This window comes from Caretta caretta, chromosome 7, assembly GCF_965140235.1.
Source record: "Caretta caretta isolate rCarCar2 chromosome 7, rCarCar1.hap1, whole genome shotgun sequence".
Taxonomy (NCBI): domain Eukaryota; kingdom Metazoa; phylum Chordata; order Testudines; family Cheloniidae; genus Caretta; species Caretta caretta.
The window spans coordinates 15,768,697-15,784,536 of record NC_134212.1 but is presented as its reverse complement, the minus strand read 5'-3'; the positions used below and the strand labels follow the sequence as shown (position 1 = coordinate 15,784,536).

Here is a 15,840-nt window from a genome sequence, read left to right as displayed (position 1 = left end):
GAGCCATCCAGCTGGCAATATTAGTAGGGAGTCATGTTATGGCCTTCTGTCAATATTCTATATTTGTGACAGTTCTTAAAGCTAGACCAGCATAAACTACCCCCTTGGGACCATGGGAGAAAGGGGACTATTGGGGCAGCTAACAAGTAATAGGATTATATTTGAAATAGTGCTTTTCTCACCTCTAATTTAATTCCCTCTCCTGTAGCAGAATGCAACAACCTGCTGCTCATGGAATTCAATTGTTCAGGATGGTGAGCAGTGTAGGCAGCACCATCCAAAAAGTTTCTGTATTGGCTCACAGTCAATTTCTCTTCGATAGCTTTAAGTGCCTAGTGGAAGACTGTAGCACAAAAGAGATCCTGTGTGTGGGCTGGATTATTACCCCATAAAACTGCCACCCTACTTATCCCCAAGGATGCTAAAGGTATGAAAATTGTTTTACAAGACAAAGCTGGAGTAGTCTGGGGAAAAAATAAGAAACAGCCCAGTATATAAGTAGCCACTATAATTACAAAATGTTCAAGGATAGCAGGCTCACATCACAGAATATTAACAAACAGATTTGATTTAAAATATTGCCAGCAACCAGGCATTCAAGTTCAACGGAATTGATTCGGCAGGTCTAAAAAGCACTCGTGCAAGGTCTTACAGTTCTAGAATAGAGAATAATAATAATGCAATTAAGGCAATTATTCCTCCTTTATGAAGACAATTAGTATATACTATACCCTGATTTACATTCAATTCTAAGCCACTAGCTGTAGTAATGCTGAACAAGAATCATGTTAATTACAGTCAGTCAATCTGTAAACAAGAACCGTCTCTCTGTAGGACTAGAAGCACTGGATAAAATTACTAAGGTACACATTTCAGACCCACTCCAGCTAATTACTCAGTCACATGCTCAACTTTAAGCGCATGAATAATTCCATTGGAGTCAATGAGATTACTCCAATACTGAAATTTAAGCACATGCTTGAGTAATATGCTGGATCGGGGTTTCAATAGTCTAATTGCTCTCCTGGATGCACATCTCCCCATTACATTTCTCCCGCCTCTCATAAAAAGAGCAATAAACCCTGACCTAGAATCAGTGCTTGCTCTGTTTAAATACATATTCTAAATTTTACACAAGATGGTTATTTTTTGAATGAATTTCAAGGCTGCTGTTCCTTAAACCAGTGAATGTTGGACACTAGGAGTTGGGGCCAGGACAGAGCCAGGGAGAGAGGAGAAAGTGCCTTCTCGCCATAGGTGGCGGCCATGGACAGACTTCATTGCAGCACAGTTTGTGTCAAGCAATCCACAAAACAGCCCGTTGGTTGGGATTTGAAAGAGACTAGGACATGCATGGTTCTCTTAGGCTGTCCTGGGAAAGTGGCACAGACTAGAGAGGTTGATGTGATAACAATGAATTAACTCAACATGCACATCTGCCTACGGTACCTGCAGATCTCGGTTGTGGTTTTCACAGAGTAGCTGTAAGAAACGAAGAATGGGCTGCATTATTGTAATCACAGCGCTCATTTCCAAGTCATCTTTGTTCTTGTCTGGTGCAGGCTGGGCTCCATCCGCAGCTGAATAATGGTCATCAGGATCAGCGTCCCGCCTGTATGTATTATAAGCCTTTCTTGTAGCAGCAGAGGCCTCTAGCAACTGATCCCGGACCTCCTCTGTAATTTGGGTTGTGGGCTCTTTCACTAGAATACATGAGAATGGAACATATGAAAGACCTTCCACCTGGTAATCTGAACAAAAGGATTAGGGAAAAAAAATCCATTCACACATTTCCTATTAAAGTTTCGCTCACAGACCAGCTAACCATCTTCAGATCCTTTTCAACAAGTATATTTAGTACAATGCAAGAGGCTGGGGTTAGCATGATAGCCTGTTACCCTTTTCACACTTTTCAACAAATCACAGTGAAGTTTTTAATCCTTCTATTAGCCTGTTAGGGAACAGGTCACAAGCGTATAACACCATTAGGAGTTTTAGAAGACCTGTTGTGTAAGAAGCTATTTTTCCAGTCCTGGGCTACTGTTAGAAAGGCACTGACCATAACCTATAGGGTCATTACTATCAATCAGATTTAGGCACCATCTCAGGCTAGACAAGTTGGAAGAGTCCCATCTCAAATACATTTCATCATTTCAATAGTACAATCTCACAAATGGATGGAGAGAGAATGCTGCTCTTGAAATCCCAAGGCAGGATGTCACTGATCTCTTAACTTTGCTCTGTGGATCAGAGCATTACTGCATCAGTCACAAGGAGTTCAATAAAGACAGTGCCTTGCTCCCATGTCACTTTTCAAAGCAAAGAATTGGAGATTTACCTCTTTTCCTAACTGGTGCATCTCTGTCTGAGTCCTCATCTTTCTTTTTATTTCCCAAGTCACTGGTGTTTACTGTGACTGTAGCCTTGATTTCTTGTTGTGCCACCTTCATGCGGTCATAGAAAACCTTAAAGAACTTTTCAGATTTCTTATCTTCTGTTAGTCGGCAGAAGAACGAATGCTACCAAAGAAATGGAACAAGTATATATTTTATACAGAGACTTGAGTCAAGAAATTATTTCACCTGCCCTTATATCCTGTGCACTATGGATTGAAGGACAAAAAATTTAATTAGCTTTCAGCACAGACAGAACCCTAGAGGAACGAAGACTAGATCTTCTAGTTAAGGAGTCCAAGAATGTATCTCAGTTACATTAGCTTTGTTATTAATATTTCCAAATATACTTTTAAAGAAGATAGTGCAATTGATCATGTTATCCCCTGTACATTTATATGGCACACTTCTCCTTGTACCTTCCAGGTAAGCACAATGGGATATCTTTATACATATTTGGGTCTCAGCTCATAGAAGCCAAACATTAGCAATGAAATATACAGATAACACTATGCTTCCTGCTCTCCCTGTTGAGTCAAAATGATCATGACTCATAGGTTTAACATTCAACACTAATCTCAGATCCCTAAAATGTACAAACAGGACAAAGTTTTTTTTTCTCCCCAATTTGGAGTTTCTGTGCTTCGACCTGTCTGCTGCAGACCGATTTAAAATAGATTATATATATAACATAACTTTAGAAGCAACAAAAAAGTTCAAAGTATTAACCAGTTTTAAATATTTGTTGTTCATGTGTTTTTCTGTCCATACATGTAGACGGACAATTTTTTCCCTGAGTCTGAGAATGCAAATCATATACAGCTCACAAGGTGCCAACACAGTGAGTGATCAGACAATTTCTGATGAAAGGTTACATAAATCAGGATCAGAGCTTACACACGACTGGAGGATGAACTTGTAAGTGGGTCACCTTATGCAGAGTATTATGAAATTAGTTAGCATTCTGTAGCGGCTCATGATCCAAAAGCTTCCCTTGATGAATAGGGACGAAGTCCAATTTATTGAAAAGACAAATTAAAAATGGGAATGGCAATATATCTTGCATGCTGCTCTGAGAAACAGACTACACAAGGCAATCCTTGGAACGTCTGTCTTTGATCACTCCCTCCCTGGCAGTTCTGGTTAGAACAGTAGCAGAGGGACTTACTTTGAAAGACGAATAATGTTACCTCTTTGATTACCGTGGGAGTGCTACTATTGAAACCCGGTGGCTGATACCTACATGAGACCCCAGGAAATTTGGAGCAGTCTCTACCAAACCAGGAAGGCCTTAATTTCCTCTAGTTGGAGGGAATTAGTTGGCCGAGAAAAAACAGAACAAAGTAATTTTAAAAATGGATAAAACAACAAAACCACCTCCACAAAATCTTAGTTTACCAGGCAGATTTTATACTCAACTATAACCAATAGGTCTGTCAAATAATTGCTAGAAGGGGACAAATAAGAAACTAAGATAATATTGACTTCATTACACTGAATTAATCTACCAGGAATACAGGACAATACAGACCATCCCACACAGAAGCAAACCTCTGGGAGAAATTGTGAACTACATTCTGAAAACCAGTTAAACCAGTTGCCACAGACAATTAACCTCAGTAACACATAGGAATGTTTTTAACCTACAGATAATTTTTTTTTAAAAGCCATTTATGGAGAAGCTAGTCAAGGACTGAGCTGTGGTTTTCTTTTTTAAAATGCTGTCCTTGAGCATACGCATAGTATATTACAGTATATACTGGTGTTAAACACCTCTGTTAGACAGGCTTTGCTTTGAAAGTATTGTTTCCCTTCTTTACATATGTCCATTCAGATTTGGTGTTAAGTGCCAAGAGGCTGAATAGAAATTTGAACACCTAATTAGTAGCAGTAACTTTGCTGGGGATAGGGTTTAACTTATCTAAAATATGAAGGGAGGACTAGGGATGGGGACAGGAAGTGGAAAGTTGCAGAACCATCACCACAGTGTCTTAGGCTGAGTAACCGGACATAAACAAAGGGAAAGATGAACAGCCAACTTTAAAACTTGGGGCTGCACATGGAAAAATCAGGTAACCACAGGGTCTGGTCTTAGGTTCCATCCTATTTAAGATGTATTCCCTTTCCAGATCATTAGCAAACAGCTCAACATGTTCATGATATTTGCAAATTACATTATTATAGAAGGTGTTAAGTATAAGTAAGTCAAGATTAATCAACAGGCCCCTAAAGAGATTAGAAATAGGGGGGAAATGGAGATTCAGCCTGGAAAAAAGCATGCTAATATCTCTGGGGAAAAAATATTCAAAGAAAGATCCTAGGTACTCAATGGCAGGGAGAAACATGGAAAGCAGTAATGACGAGAAAGTCTATAAGTGATGGTGAGCAGAGGATTTGATACAAGTGACCACCACACTTCTAGTATCTAATGACATTGAGAGGTACACATTGTTCCAGAGGCAATGTGATGAGCCCAGGGTCAGCATGTGAATTGTTTTGGGATCCTTTGGAATGGCAAGATTTATACATATTTTGATATTATTTCTGAATGTGCTGTTTTTGATAGGAACAGCATTAATTGACACATGAACCCAAATGATATTTCCAGAATGATTCACTGACCAAAAGCCATTTATTAAATGTTAAGTTAAAGACTTTAAAGCTACCCCTTCCCTGCCCTCCACTGGACATATACCTAGACTGTGTGTTTAAAAGAAGAGGTATTTATGTAGGTAACATTAATTTTAGATGGGGTATTTTAGACTAACCAATCAGATTGGTCTGCTTGATGGGACCAGTTAAAATGATAATGAAGACCTGCCTCACAATGATTTTTGGACTTGTCCAAGATACAAAGAATACTATACCTTTGTCTTGATTATTTGGACTGTAAACTCTTGAAGCGGGCACTGTCTCTTACTAGGTGTCTGTAGGTGCCTAGCACAGAAGAACTTTGATCTTTGTTGGGGGCTCTACTTGCTACTTTAATACAAATAAGCAAGAATCAGACCTAGAAAATACTAATGAAATTTTAAAAGCAATAAAAGTATCAGTTTTAGAAAGGGTGACTGTTGCCTACAAAATTTGTTTGAGGAATAAGAGTTTCTGCCTCTCACGCTGGTGTTTCGTGTTAGTTGATTGCATGTAGAAAGCACCTTCTACTTCAGAAAAAGCCTCTTCAACACAAAGGAGCGATGAAGGAAAAGTTTCTTCTCTGTAAACTGCATGGTAAGTATTTTGCATGTTGGTAATGGTTATTTGCTGACAGATTCCGAAGTGTTGCTTTTTTTCTTTGGGTGCTTTAACAGACTTTCCATTGCATGTCAGAGAAAAACTAGCCCAGTGAACATTTCCAATAAAGCATTTTTTGCATGTCATGGGTGCGTTTAATGGCTGTCACAAAATGATTGGTTCTATCTACGTCAGAATACCTATCACCTTCACACATGAGTCAACCCCAAGCCAGCTGAGCTACCAAGATTCTGTATTTTAAGAGGTGTGATTTTGCAAGTTGTGCTGGAGCAAGTAGTTGTAGGTGATAATTTTAACAGAGAGAATCTAAAACTTGTTCACAGAAGTTTGGGACCATATATGTTAGAAAGTTAACATTGTTATGGAAACACCTTTGAAAGAAATGAAGGTTTCCTTCAGGTGATACAGAGCACCAGGATTCTGACTTGCAAACAGGACTGACTGACTGTTGGCTAGACAAATGCATTCAGGCACAATGCTCTAAGATAAGAAACAATGAATTGTCACCCTGAGGGTCATAAAAGCGCCACTAGCTTTGGCTGTGATGGGATCCATCTGTGTTTTCTCCAGCCAAGGTGAGGGAAAGTTTAGCCCTGGTTGCCCAACTTAGGGCCACATAGGCAACTTGCTGTGAGCCCAAGGGCTGCATTTAATTTGCATAAATGGGAACGAACTGCACCCAACCCCATCTATGATAGGACTGGGCAGCACACAAACTACAGTTCTCAGCATGTAACAGTCCACCTTGAGCAGTCAGCCAGACTATTCAGCATGAGACAGGATTTTAAAGTTGGGACCTGTAGACTCTTGCATATTGATTGAAAAATAGGGTGGGTAGCTGTGATCCACAGTACAGAGCTCAGTGGACTGTACTGTATTATTGCCTTCCCCATTAAAAGGGAGCGTATTCCAGTAGGATATTCTGGAACTCCGGGGACAAAGTGGGAATGAGAAGCTCAGTCACAATTGGTACCCTGGACGCTTATGTCAGGATGACCCATGTCTGCACAAGTGTAACACATGGTAGATTATTTAGGCAGTCCACACATCTGCACAAACGTGAGCTCACTGGGTCCATATCACCCCCGGCCTGTGCTGTTCACATACCCGACTATCAAAGGGCAGAGCAGCTGGCACCTGCTGGATTTCAAAACCCGTAACAGTACAACTACATTAGACTTCCTTTGTGAGATTTTTCTTGACTCATATCTACATTTGCACGCCGCCTGCTGTTTAGGAATTCCATTACTGTATCTTATATTGGCAGGTGACTATCTTGTAGCATTTGGCACCTAGATCTTAAGGTGATGAGCACATCTGAATGGCTGAGACAAGCAGGTTTCAGAGTAGCAGCCGTGTTAGTCTGTATCGCAAAAAGAAAAGGAGTACTTGTGGCACCTTAGAGACTAACAAATTTATTTGAGCATAAGCTTTTGTGAGCTACAAGCAGCTGTGCATTTGAGTTTGACCTTAGAGTGCCCCTTTCATACCTATATCAACCCCCTTCTCTCTCATATTGATGAAAGCTCCTCATCCTGTCCCATTTTAAGATAGGTTCTGTTTGCTTCCCTTGCCACTTCCTCCTTCTGTCCATTTCTAGCAGGGGTCCCCATCAATTGGTTGGTTTTATTTCAAATTTCAACTAGGCTTTTTAAAAAGCACATTTGCTGTTTTTAACCATGTTGCACAAGCATCCCAAGCCCTTCAGTAGGAGCAGCTCCTTAAAAAATAAAATATTCAAGCCAAGCACGTTGCAAGAATATGCTCCATCACAAGGATTGGGTCTGTTACCAAACCTGCATATTGACACTGGATCAGCTGTCCGTTTTTGCAGAATTCAGTGATGATCAGACAGTATTCTGTTTCATAACAGTCATTTGCCATCAAACAAGAAATATCATCTGACACAAGGGTGGTGGGTCATGTGGTTTGATTCATGAATGTTGGATTCAGTAAACAGGCTTAGAAGCACATTTACATCAGTGAAATGCAACATCCCCAAAATGCAGCCACTCATGGCCAAACAATTAATTGAATCACGACTCCTTTCTGACACCAAAGGCAACCTGATTGTGATTAACTGCTATAGCCACAGAATGAATAAGAAACCCAGCACAGTTATATACTGCGTACATTTAACATCCACAACGTGAGCTATTCAGCTGCACCACACAAGACAATGGAGAGACTTTCCTTTAAGCATTTGCCACAAACCATTCATAATTAATTTTCAAAGTTTATTGAGCCAAGTGAAAAGTTAGACATACACAAGGAGAAGGAAAATCCCATTTTTCCCCCTGTATGGTTTGAAGGTAAAGGTTTTCACAAGTCCAAACTCCTGCAGTGAGCTGAGGAAAATCTGCATTTCCGCAGTAGATGGTTTCCATGCAGGTATCAGAGCTGAGCAAGCCACACAGAACACAGCAACTTTCAGCTGTCTCCATGGTATACTGCACTTTGACACATAGCAAGGGGCTGAGTTAGTTTCAAGGGGATTGGAAAGGAGAGGAATTCAGCACAGGTCACCGTCCTTATTCAAAGAGAATCAGCCTGATAGATTCGTCTGAAACTAATGCAAATAGTCTACATAAAACGGTCACAGGGGAAAGTGTTCCATAAATCTTTGCTAAAATCTGTGAAATCTTTGCTAAAAGCATAGTTTCTCCTTGCTTTTGCGAGCCACTAACCCCTCTTCAAGAAGAAACAAGGAACACACTGACCAAATAGGAACCTACCTTCACTTTTACCCTATTAGTGGAAATTATATTTGGTGAAAATAGGCTTGGATTACATAGCTACTGAATAGTTTAACACTGAATGGGTTAAAAGAACAGTGGTTCCCCCCCCCCCCCCACAACTATCTATAGAATGTTCTCTCAAACATTTTGCAGGCGAAAGGGACTAAAGCCACATCCAAATGACTTAATATACTAGCACAATAGGATCCTGCCTGGCTCATGACTTCCCCTCCTAGGTGCTACTGGAGTACAAATAATTCATAGGATTTTAAGACCAGAAGCGTCCATTATATCATCTAGTTTAACCACCTGTATAACACAGGCCATTACATGGGTAACTGTGTGAAATGTACTGAGCCCAATAATTCGTATTTGGCTGAAGTATAACTTCCAGAAAGGAATCCAATATTGACCTGACAACCAACATCAAGAGATGGAGAATCCACCACTTGCCTTGGTAGTTTGTTTCAGTGGTTTATCACACTCACTGTTAAAAAAATTGTGCCTAATTTCTAATTTGAATTTGTCTGGCTTCAGCTTCCAGCAACTGGATTTTTGTTGTACCTTTCTCTGCTCCATTAAAGAACCCTTGATACTTGGTATCTTCTCCCCAAGGAAGTACTTATACACTAAGTCTCCTCTCCATTTTCTTTTTGATAAACTAAACCAACTGAGCTCTTTAGTCTTTCACTATAAAGCATTTTCTTCCACCCTCAAATAGTTTTTGTGGCTCTTTTTTGCACCCTCTCCAATTTTTTACCATTCTTTTTAAAATGTGGACATCAGAATTGAATAATAATAATAAAAAAAAACAATCAGAATGATTCACCTAGTGTGTAACAAGCCAACAACAACGAAAACCGAACAACCCAACCCCACTCTCCTCCCCACAACTCTCACAACTTCATAGGTTGATTCAATATCAGGGACCTTGAAGAGAGGAGAAACTTAGATGCATCTTAGGGCCTGATGGATTTTCTGGAATTTAACAGTACAAAATGCAGCTGGCCAAAATGGAAGAAGCTTAGACAGACGGAATTACAGAGCTAGGGTAACTGCAACAGTGTTTACAAGTGGTTCTTAATAGGTTTCATGCCTCAGCAATGGGTAGCAAGCACGTTAGTTAACAATTTAAACCAACTATCTGCCCTTTGCAGACTACCCCAGAATCACATGGCAGGTTGTAAACTTTACTGACTGATGTCTTATTTTAGAGCCAACAGAAGAACTACAGCATCACAAAGGGAAGTAAAGACTCAGTCAACTTAAACATAATAACCTGCTTAACTACATGTGGGCCTGTGCACACTGAATCAGCACAAAGGATTGCCAAGTGGAAAAACCTAGAATGCCAGGGACCAGCTGAAGGCAGTTTGTGTCTGGTTCTCACTTTTCAAAGGCTTATCAGGTTTTGCTCACGTCTTTATGTGTGTGTTTGTCACTCTTTCTGGGAACACATTAATCTATTCAGTTAACTGTTAACCAGACTTGCCCTAAAGTCACAGCTGTTCGTATTGTTAACCAAGAAACTGGAAAGATGAACATTCGTGCTTCTCACATCAAATAGTTTGGCTTCTGTTCCTAGACTTGATAATTATAGGTTCCATTATATGCTCTGTTTGCACGCTCATGTGGTAAGAGGTATAATCAAAACCTTTATAACAAACACTGTATGCAAAGTGTGTCGGTTCAAACTCACTCTGCTTTCTGAAGGAAGGGTGATCGGATTTAAGAAAGCCATGGGTTAAGATCCAAATGAGGCAGTGTCTTTGGCATTAAAAGGACACAATATTTTCTGGACCACACCCTTAAAGTACAGTTTTGACAGTCCTCCTCAGGTAAATTTATAAACTCCAGGAAATCCCATTAGTTAGTAGAGTGAGAATCTCTCAGGAAAACATGAGTCATGGTTTAACCACCACCAAACAGTTAATTTAAAGTAAACCTGGCAAAAACTCAAAGGCTTATGTTGAGCTGGTAAAAACTAACTCTCCCCTCCATATAGAGCTAAATGTCAATCAATGAAGATGAGTTTCATAAGAAATTGTTCAACAATGAACTTGACTAAACAGGGATGTTTCCAAAAGGAAAGTCCCTTCAGCTACTGAGAAAAAGATGACCTCTCTGGCCTGGAACCAGCAGATCTTTTACTCCAATGTCAGAGAGAAATGACTATGGGAAAGTTAGCTTCTCTTGGTTATCCCTGGTGGGCTACCACTATGATAGGGTGACCAGACAGCAAGTGTGAAAAATCAGGACAAGGGGTGGGGGGTAATGGGAGCCTATATAAGAAAAAGACTCAAAATCGGGACTGTTCCTATAAAATTGGGACATCTTGTCACCCTACACTATGAACTATTACGAAACTCCTGCACTAGTTTTATGAAGGTGTACTTGCAAAAAAGCTCACCCCTACCTCATCTAGCCAGACCGTACTTCAAGGCAGCTTTTAAAAATAAACTGCAAAGCTAACATAAGCACTGAGTCTAGTACAGAAACAAACCCTTTATGCTCCCCCTAGCCAGGCTGCAAGGGGTTTCAGCACAGAAGAAAGTTAACTTAAAAAAAAATAAATTCTGATACTTCTAAGAAATCCTTTGGTATTTCCTTGTCTGCTAAAATTCCATCATTCTGTGTCCTTAGTAATACCATTAGTCCCATGGAACCTAAAATTTGTTAGTTAAAATATTTCTGAGTTGAACATGTTCTGCAGCCTGAATTAAGCCCATAAGGAATATCTGTTGAATGCCCCAACAAGCCATTTTTCAGTGTCGCTTTACACTTCACCTTTAACCACTGCAAGTGCAGAGGGAACACCATCACAGTACAATCCTAGCTACATATTCTGCAAACACTCACGCACATGGAGAGCACACTTATATTATTGATGCTCCCCTGTAGGGCTATACTCTGAACTGGAAACATTGTGCCCTAACAAATCTGATTAAGGAGACTCTTGGGGACGGACCTAACTGCTTTGTGACAGAGCCCCGTAACAGTATTCTTCCCCCACAAACAATACAATGAAAACAGGTGGGAGAGCTAAGCCACTTGTTTCTGGAAGAGCCCTTGTATCAGACACACATTCCCAAATGCGGGATTTAAAGCCTGATGATCTCCAATTTAAACTGGCAAATAATTCACAAGAGACACTAAAATAAAGAGAAGCAAAGGGGCAACGAGGTGAACCGAGATGACGGGGAAGCCAACAAGGCAACAATGGTGACTCATCGGTAGGCATGTGCCTGTTCAGTTTGGGGGGTAAAATTCCTGAAAACATGGAGCAGATGGCTCTAAAAGCGTGGGAGACTTGGGGCTCTGACTTGCTTTTGACACAGGGCTTTTATTTGAGTTCCTCTCCACACGCATAAGAGCATGCACCCATGCACACAACAGGTCACATGTGAAAGCTCTTGTATGGAAAAGCATGTATCCCACTTCCTTAGAGAGCCATGAGGAGGTGTGAGAAACATGGAAGTCTACAGACTCCAAAGAAGGTGTAAGATCTTCTTGAGAGACAGGGAAATTAAAGAAAACCATAGCAACAAGTCAGTCCACCTACCCAACCACCCACCCACCACCAGTTTCATTTGCTGACGCACTTCAAAAACAAGCTGGCTCCTACCAGCTCTGGAAGGTGAGCAAGCCCTGAGAGCTCATTAAATTCCCTTCTCAGCTACTCTTGTATGCCTGCAGCTAGTGAGCAAGTAGGATATAAATAGAAGTTATATAACATCTCTTTGTTGATTCCTGTGCTTACCAAAAAAAAAAAAAAAAAAAAAACCCACCCAACAACCCTGCAGCATGACCTTGTTTTTCTGAATAGCTTGCCTCTGTCTGCTTGCTGAGGACTTTAATCCTGTTAGGGATCATCCTAGAAGTTTAAACAGGATATAGATTTCACAGACAGAGAAATACAGACAATATATTAAGCATTAGTGAGTTATTTTCTATATTCCTTATAATTTTAGAATGACATCTACTGACTGTTTAACTGACCCAGGGCTTCTCCAAGTAAGATATATGAGAACATGCAGTTCTAAATAATACAGTATATAGATCTACAGAGATCATACCATGGTGAAGAGATTTAACATTCAGACTCTGATATAGTTCCCTGTCCTCATTTTTCACTCATATAAATGCTATATTACAAAGGGCCAGTGATGCGAGGCTCCAGCAAGCTGCTGTCTTGATTACTGATGCTTGATTACTTGCAAAACACAATATATCAATAACAGAGTGGAAAGAGTTCACAGGTTCAATACTCTTTTCCATTACTATACTGCCTTCTTACCCACCCTGTTCACAACCTGAGCACTCCTCTCTGGTAGCTTTATCTCATCCAGCGAAAAAGAAATTATTTTAATCAAACAAGACCAGCTATTCAATCTCCAGTTCCCAGCACAGTAATGTTATCAGTTATCATTTATACTATAGTGGTGTCTTAAGGCCCGTGTGATAGATGGTATGTGTACACACACACATACATACTTATACATATATGATAGTCCCTGCCCCAGAGAGCTTGCACTGAAAAATCTCCTTGCCCACATGATAATCAGGGATATGTTGCAACGTGTTGACTTATTGACGATTTACAGTGTGACCAGATCAACTGGGATACATCCTGCAACATTACACAGTACATAGATCATTAATATTGTACCCAATGGCATAAGAGACGTATTACAGACAAAGAAGAGGACAAGACAGCTGCCCGAGAGAGATTACAATTGATGACAAGGATGTTTGCAGAGAATTATGCTACCTCTCTTTGTAGGGAAAGTTTTGAAGCAGCAGTTTTGTTTGGAGCATCACCAACGCTAACTTTGACATTCTTTGGAGTACTGTACCTGGGAAAAGTTTCTAATAATTTCATGATGAAAGATGCAGATGACCAGCCCGTACGCTGTTGGACAATAACACAGGATGATTGTATTAGTTTTCTAAACAGATGTTACATCTGTCTTGAGAATATTATTTTTCAGATTTAACCCTATACCAAAAAAATATTGGTTATCGATTTCTATAAATACCCCCACATGCACATTTTATTTACACGCACACAAATGCGAAGACAAATGTACAGCACACATATGAAGAAAGAAAAACAGTTTTTCTACAGTTCAAGCATTAGGGATCCTGAACGGTTGGTCAGAAAGAAAAATTTGACAATTCCTACTTGCAAGAGCTTAGTGGCCCAGAAAGCATTTGTAGTGGTCCACCGACACGCTTCATCTGACAACTTTCAAGACACTGGACCACAAAGCAGTTGGTATCACCCAGATATTTTGTGTGTGCAGATACAAAACTACTCAACATTCAACTACAATAGTAGCTTTTAAACACATGAAATACATCTTCCATATTTTAATAAACTGGACAATGCCCATTTTTAAAAAATCCACATCACTCTGATTAGTACTCCTGAGTCAGGAGGTACAGAACAGGTGGCTGCTGGGGGTAGCAAAATATTAAGGGGCAGCAAACTAGTCACTGTGGACTGGGAAGGGATGGCAGTTTGCTAGCTTGCCTAGGGCACTAGAAACCCTAGAAAGGTCCTGATTTTGCCTATCCCTTCACTGCCTGATCTCTGACCAATTTTCAGGGTTAATTTCAAATCACCCGGTGTGCACTCTGAAGCAAGGTTGACCTCAATTCTGCAACCAAGGCGTCTGGCTCCTGCAGCGTTCCAGTGCGGCTGTCTAGAGATTCTACCACTACTTCAAGTACATTTAGGTGAGGGAATTTTTCATTGACGTATATATGAAAGATTAACCTTATAAATATGTTACTAAACTCAACTTTGCACGACCACTTGATTTTGTACATTTCAATGTGCTGCAGAATTTTATATTGAAAAGAAACAGTAATTATGATAGCTGTGAAGCGGAGGGTTTTGACAGTTGGGTAGGACACAGTTGGAGGTTCTGGTACTAAGGAAAGTGAAGGGAGGGGAGTGGTTTAGTAGCATAGAGTAAGCAGATTTCTGACATTTCATTTCAAAGTTATTCATCCCAGTGGGAGGAATGGTGCAGTTCACATCTCTCGGAGTTACTGTTTCAGGTTGTCTGCAGACTCAGGGACCACACCTGTTTATGTCTGCAAGGGGCACTGCCAATATCTCACTGACAACTAGAGTTAGCGATCTGAAAGGAGCTACGACTCTCCACCCAACAAATGCTATTGATAGCTAGGATGCCCATATCCTTTTGGGTATAGATTTAGCAGTCCTGGTTGGCTGCTGTCCTGAGAAGGCAGATTAGAACTGAAGGAGCAATAGACTGGAAAGGCAATGTAGTAGATCAGAATGGTGTATTTTTAAATGGTATGCCTCCTAGCTTATCTAGATAATGATGTTTTGAACTCCTGGGTAATTACAACATCAGATGACTTTTGAATTTGGCACCTGTGATTTTTCAAGGTTACCACTGGTTCTTTTTAGCACTGATCCAGGACATGAAATGTTTTTCTTCTCTTAATACCAACTACAGTATGTCAAAATGGCACCTTTTTACTTAGCAGATCTGCTCCCCTTGTGCAGTCAAAGTCCTTGCTACTTTAATGTCACAAACATTTTCTCTTTAAATGTTTTTTTTTTTACACCTGTGCACAGCCAACACAGCTGAGAAAGAATGATCTCAACTACTTCTTGTGCATCAATTACAATTTTTTACTAAGCTTCTATCCATTGCCTTTGAAGGCAATGGGATACACCAGGGTCAAAAACCATAATCTGCCTTGAAGGATCTTTCTTACTGGTGTGGATGTATAAGAAGGAAAGAAGCCAACAAGTCTCTCAAGTCCCAGATAATTCTGCAGGGCTGGCACATATAATTAGCACCTTTTATGTGTATAATGAGCTGATGCGATATGGAAATTAAGACACAAATATGGAACACCACAATGCCATTTTTACAGTCACATTTCAGAGAAGAATCACACTTATGCTGTAAGCTCCAGACCTTGGCCCAGAGCAGTTTTTTATTCTTGCTGCTTCATTAACTTTTGCCTGCATGCTGTAATCATAATTGTGGCACTGGCTCCCAGGGCTAGTATTATGGTGCTTACAGCACATGCTCTTCAGGGTGCTGTTGCTAGAGGATATTCCCTGCTCTTCTCTTCCCAGATCTGGCTTTCACATCTCCACCAAAGAGTTCCGCTGCAAGATGACTTCTTGATCCCCTGAAAGCAGTTCCATACATGACAGGGTCAGAGAAGGACCCTCTTTCCCCTCTCTTAAGCAGCCTCAGTTCCACCCCCTCCTATTCCAAAAGCAAGCAGTCACTGAGAAATGAGTAGTAGGGAGCAGGCACTAATGGAAATTAAAAGTAATATTCAGAGTGCGAGCTTTAATGCAGGTGGGGAATCAATTTTTCATCTGCATATAATTAACTTTAGTTTGATTATCAATCCCCTTTGCCATGTAATTTCTATTTGCACCCTTACCAGGA

General features: G+C 40.3%; 1 protein-coding gene across 9 annotated transcripts in view; it reads right to left on the bottom strand.

Annotated features, from left to right (window-relative positions):
• The window catches only part of ITPR1 (inositol 1,4,5-trisphosphate receptor type 1), a 251,501-nt gene that overhangs the window by 61,212 nt on the left and 174,449 nt on the right, over positions 1–15,840 (bottom strand). For all 9 annotated transcript variants that reach the window (XM_048856975.2, XM_075130279.1, XM_048856974.2 and 6 more), the window contains 2 exons: positions 2,339–2,519; positions 1,450–1,703 (listed from right to left, as the gene is read on the bottom strand). In XM_048856975.2, coding sequence (XP_048712932.1) covers positions 1,450–1,703; positions 2,339–2,519 — 435 coding nt within the window. The remainder of the gene's footprint in view (positions 1–1,449; positions 1,704–2,338; positions 2,520–15,840) is intronic.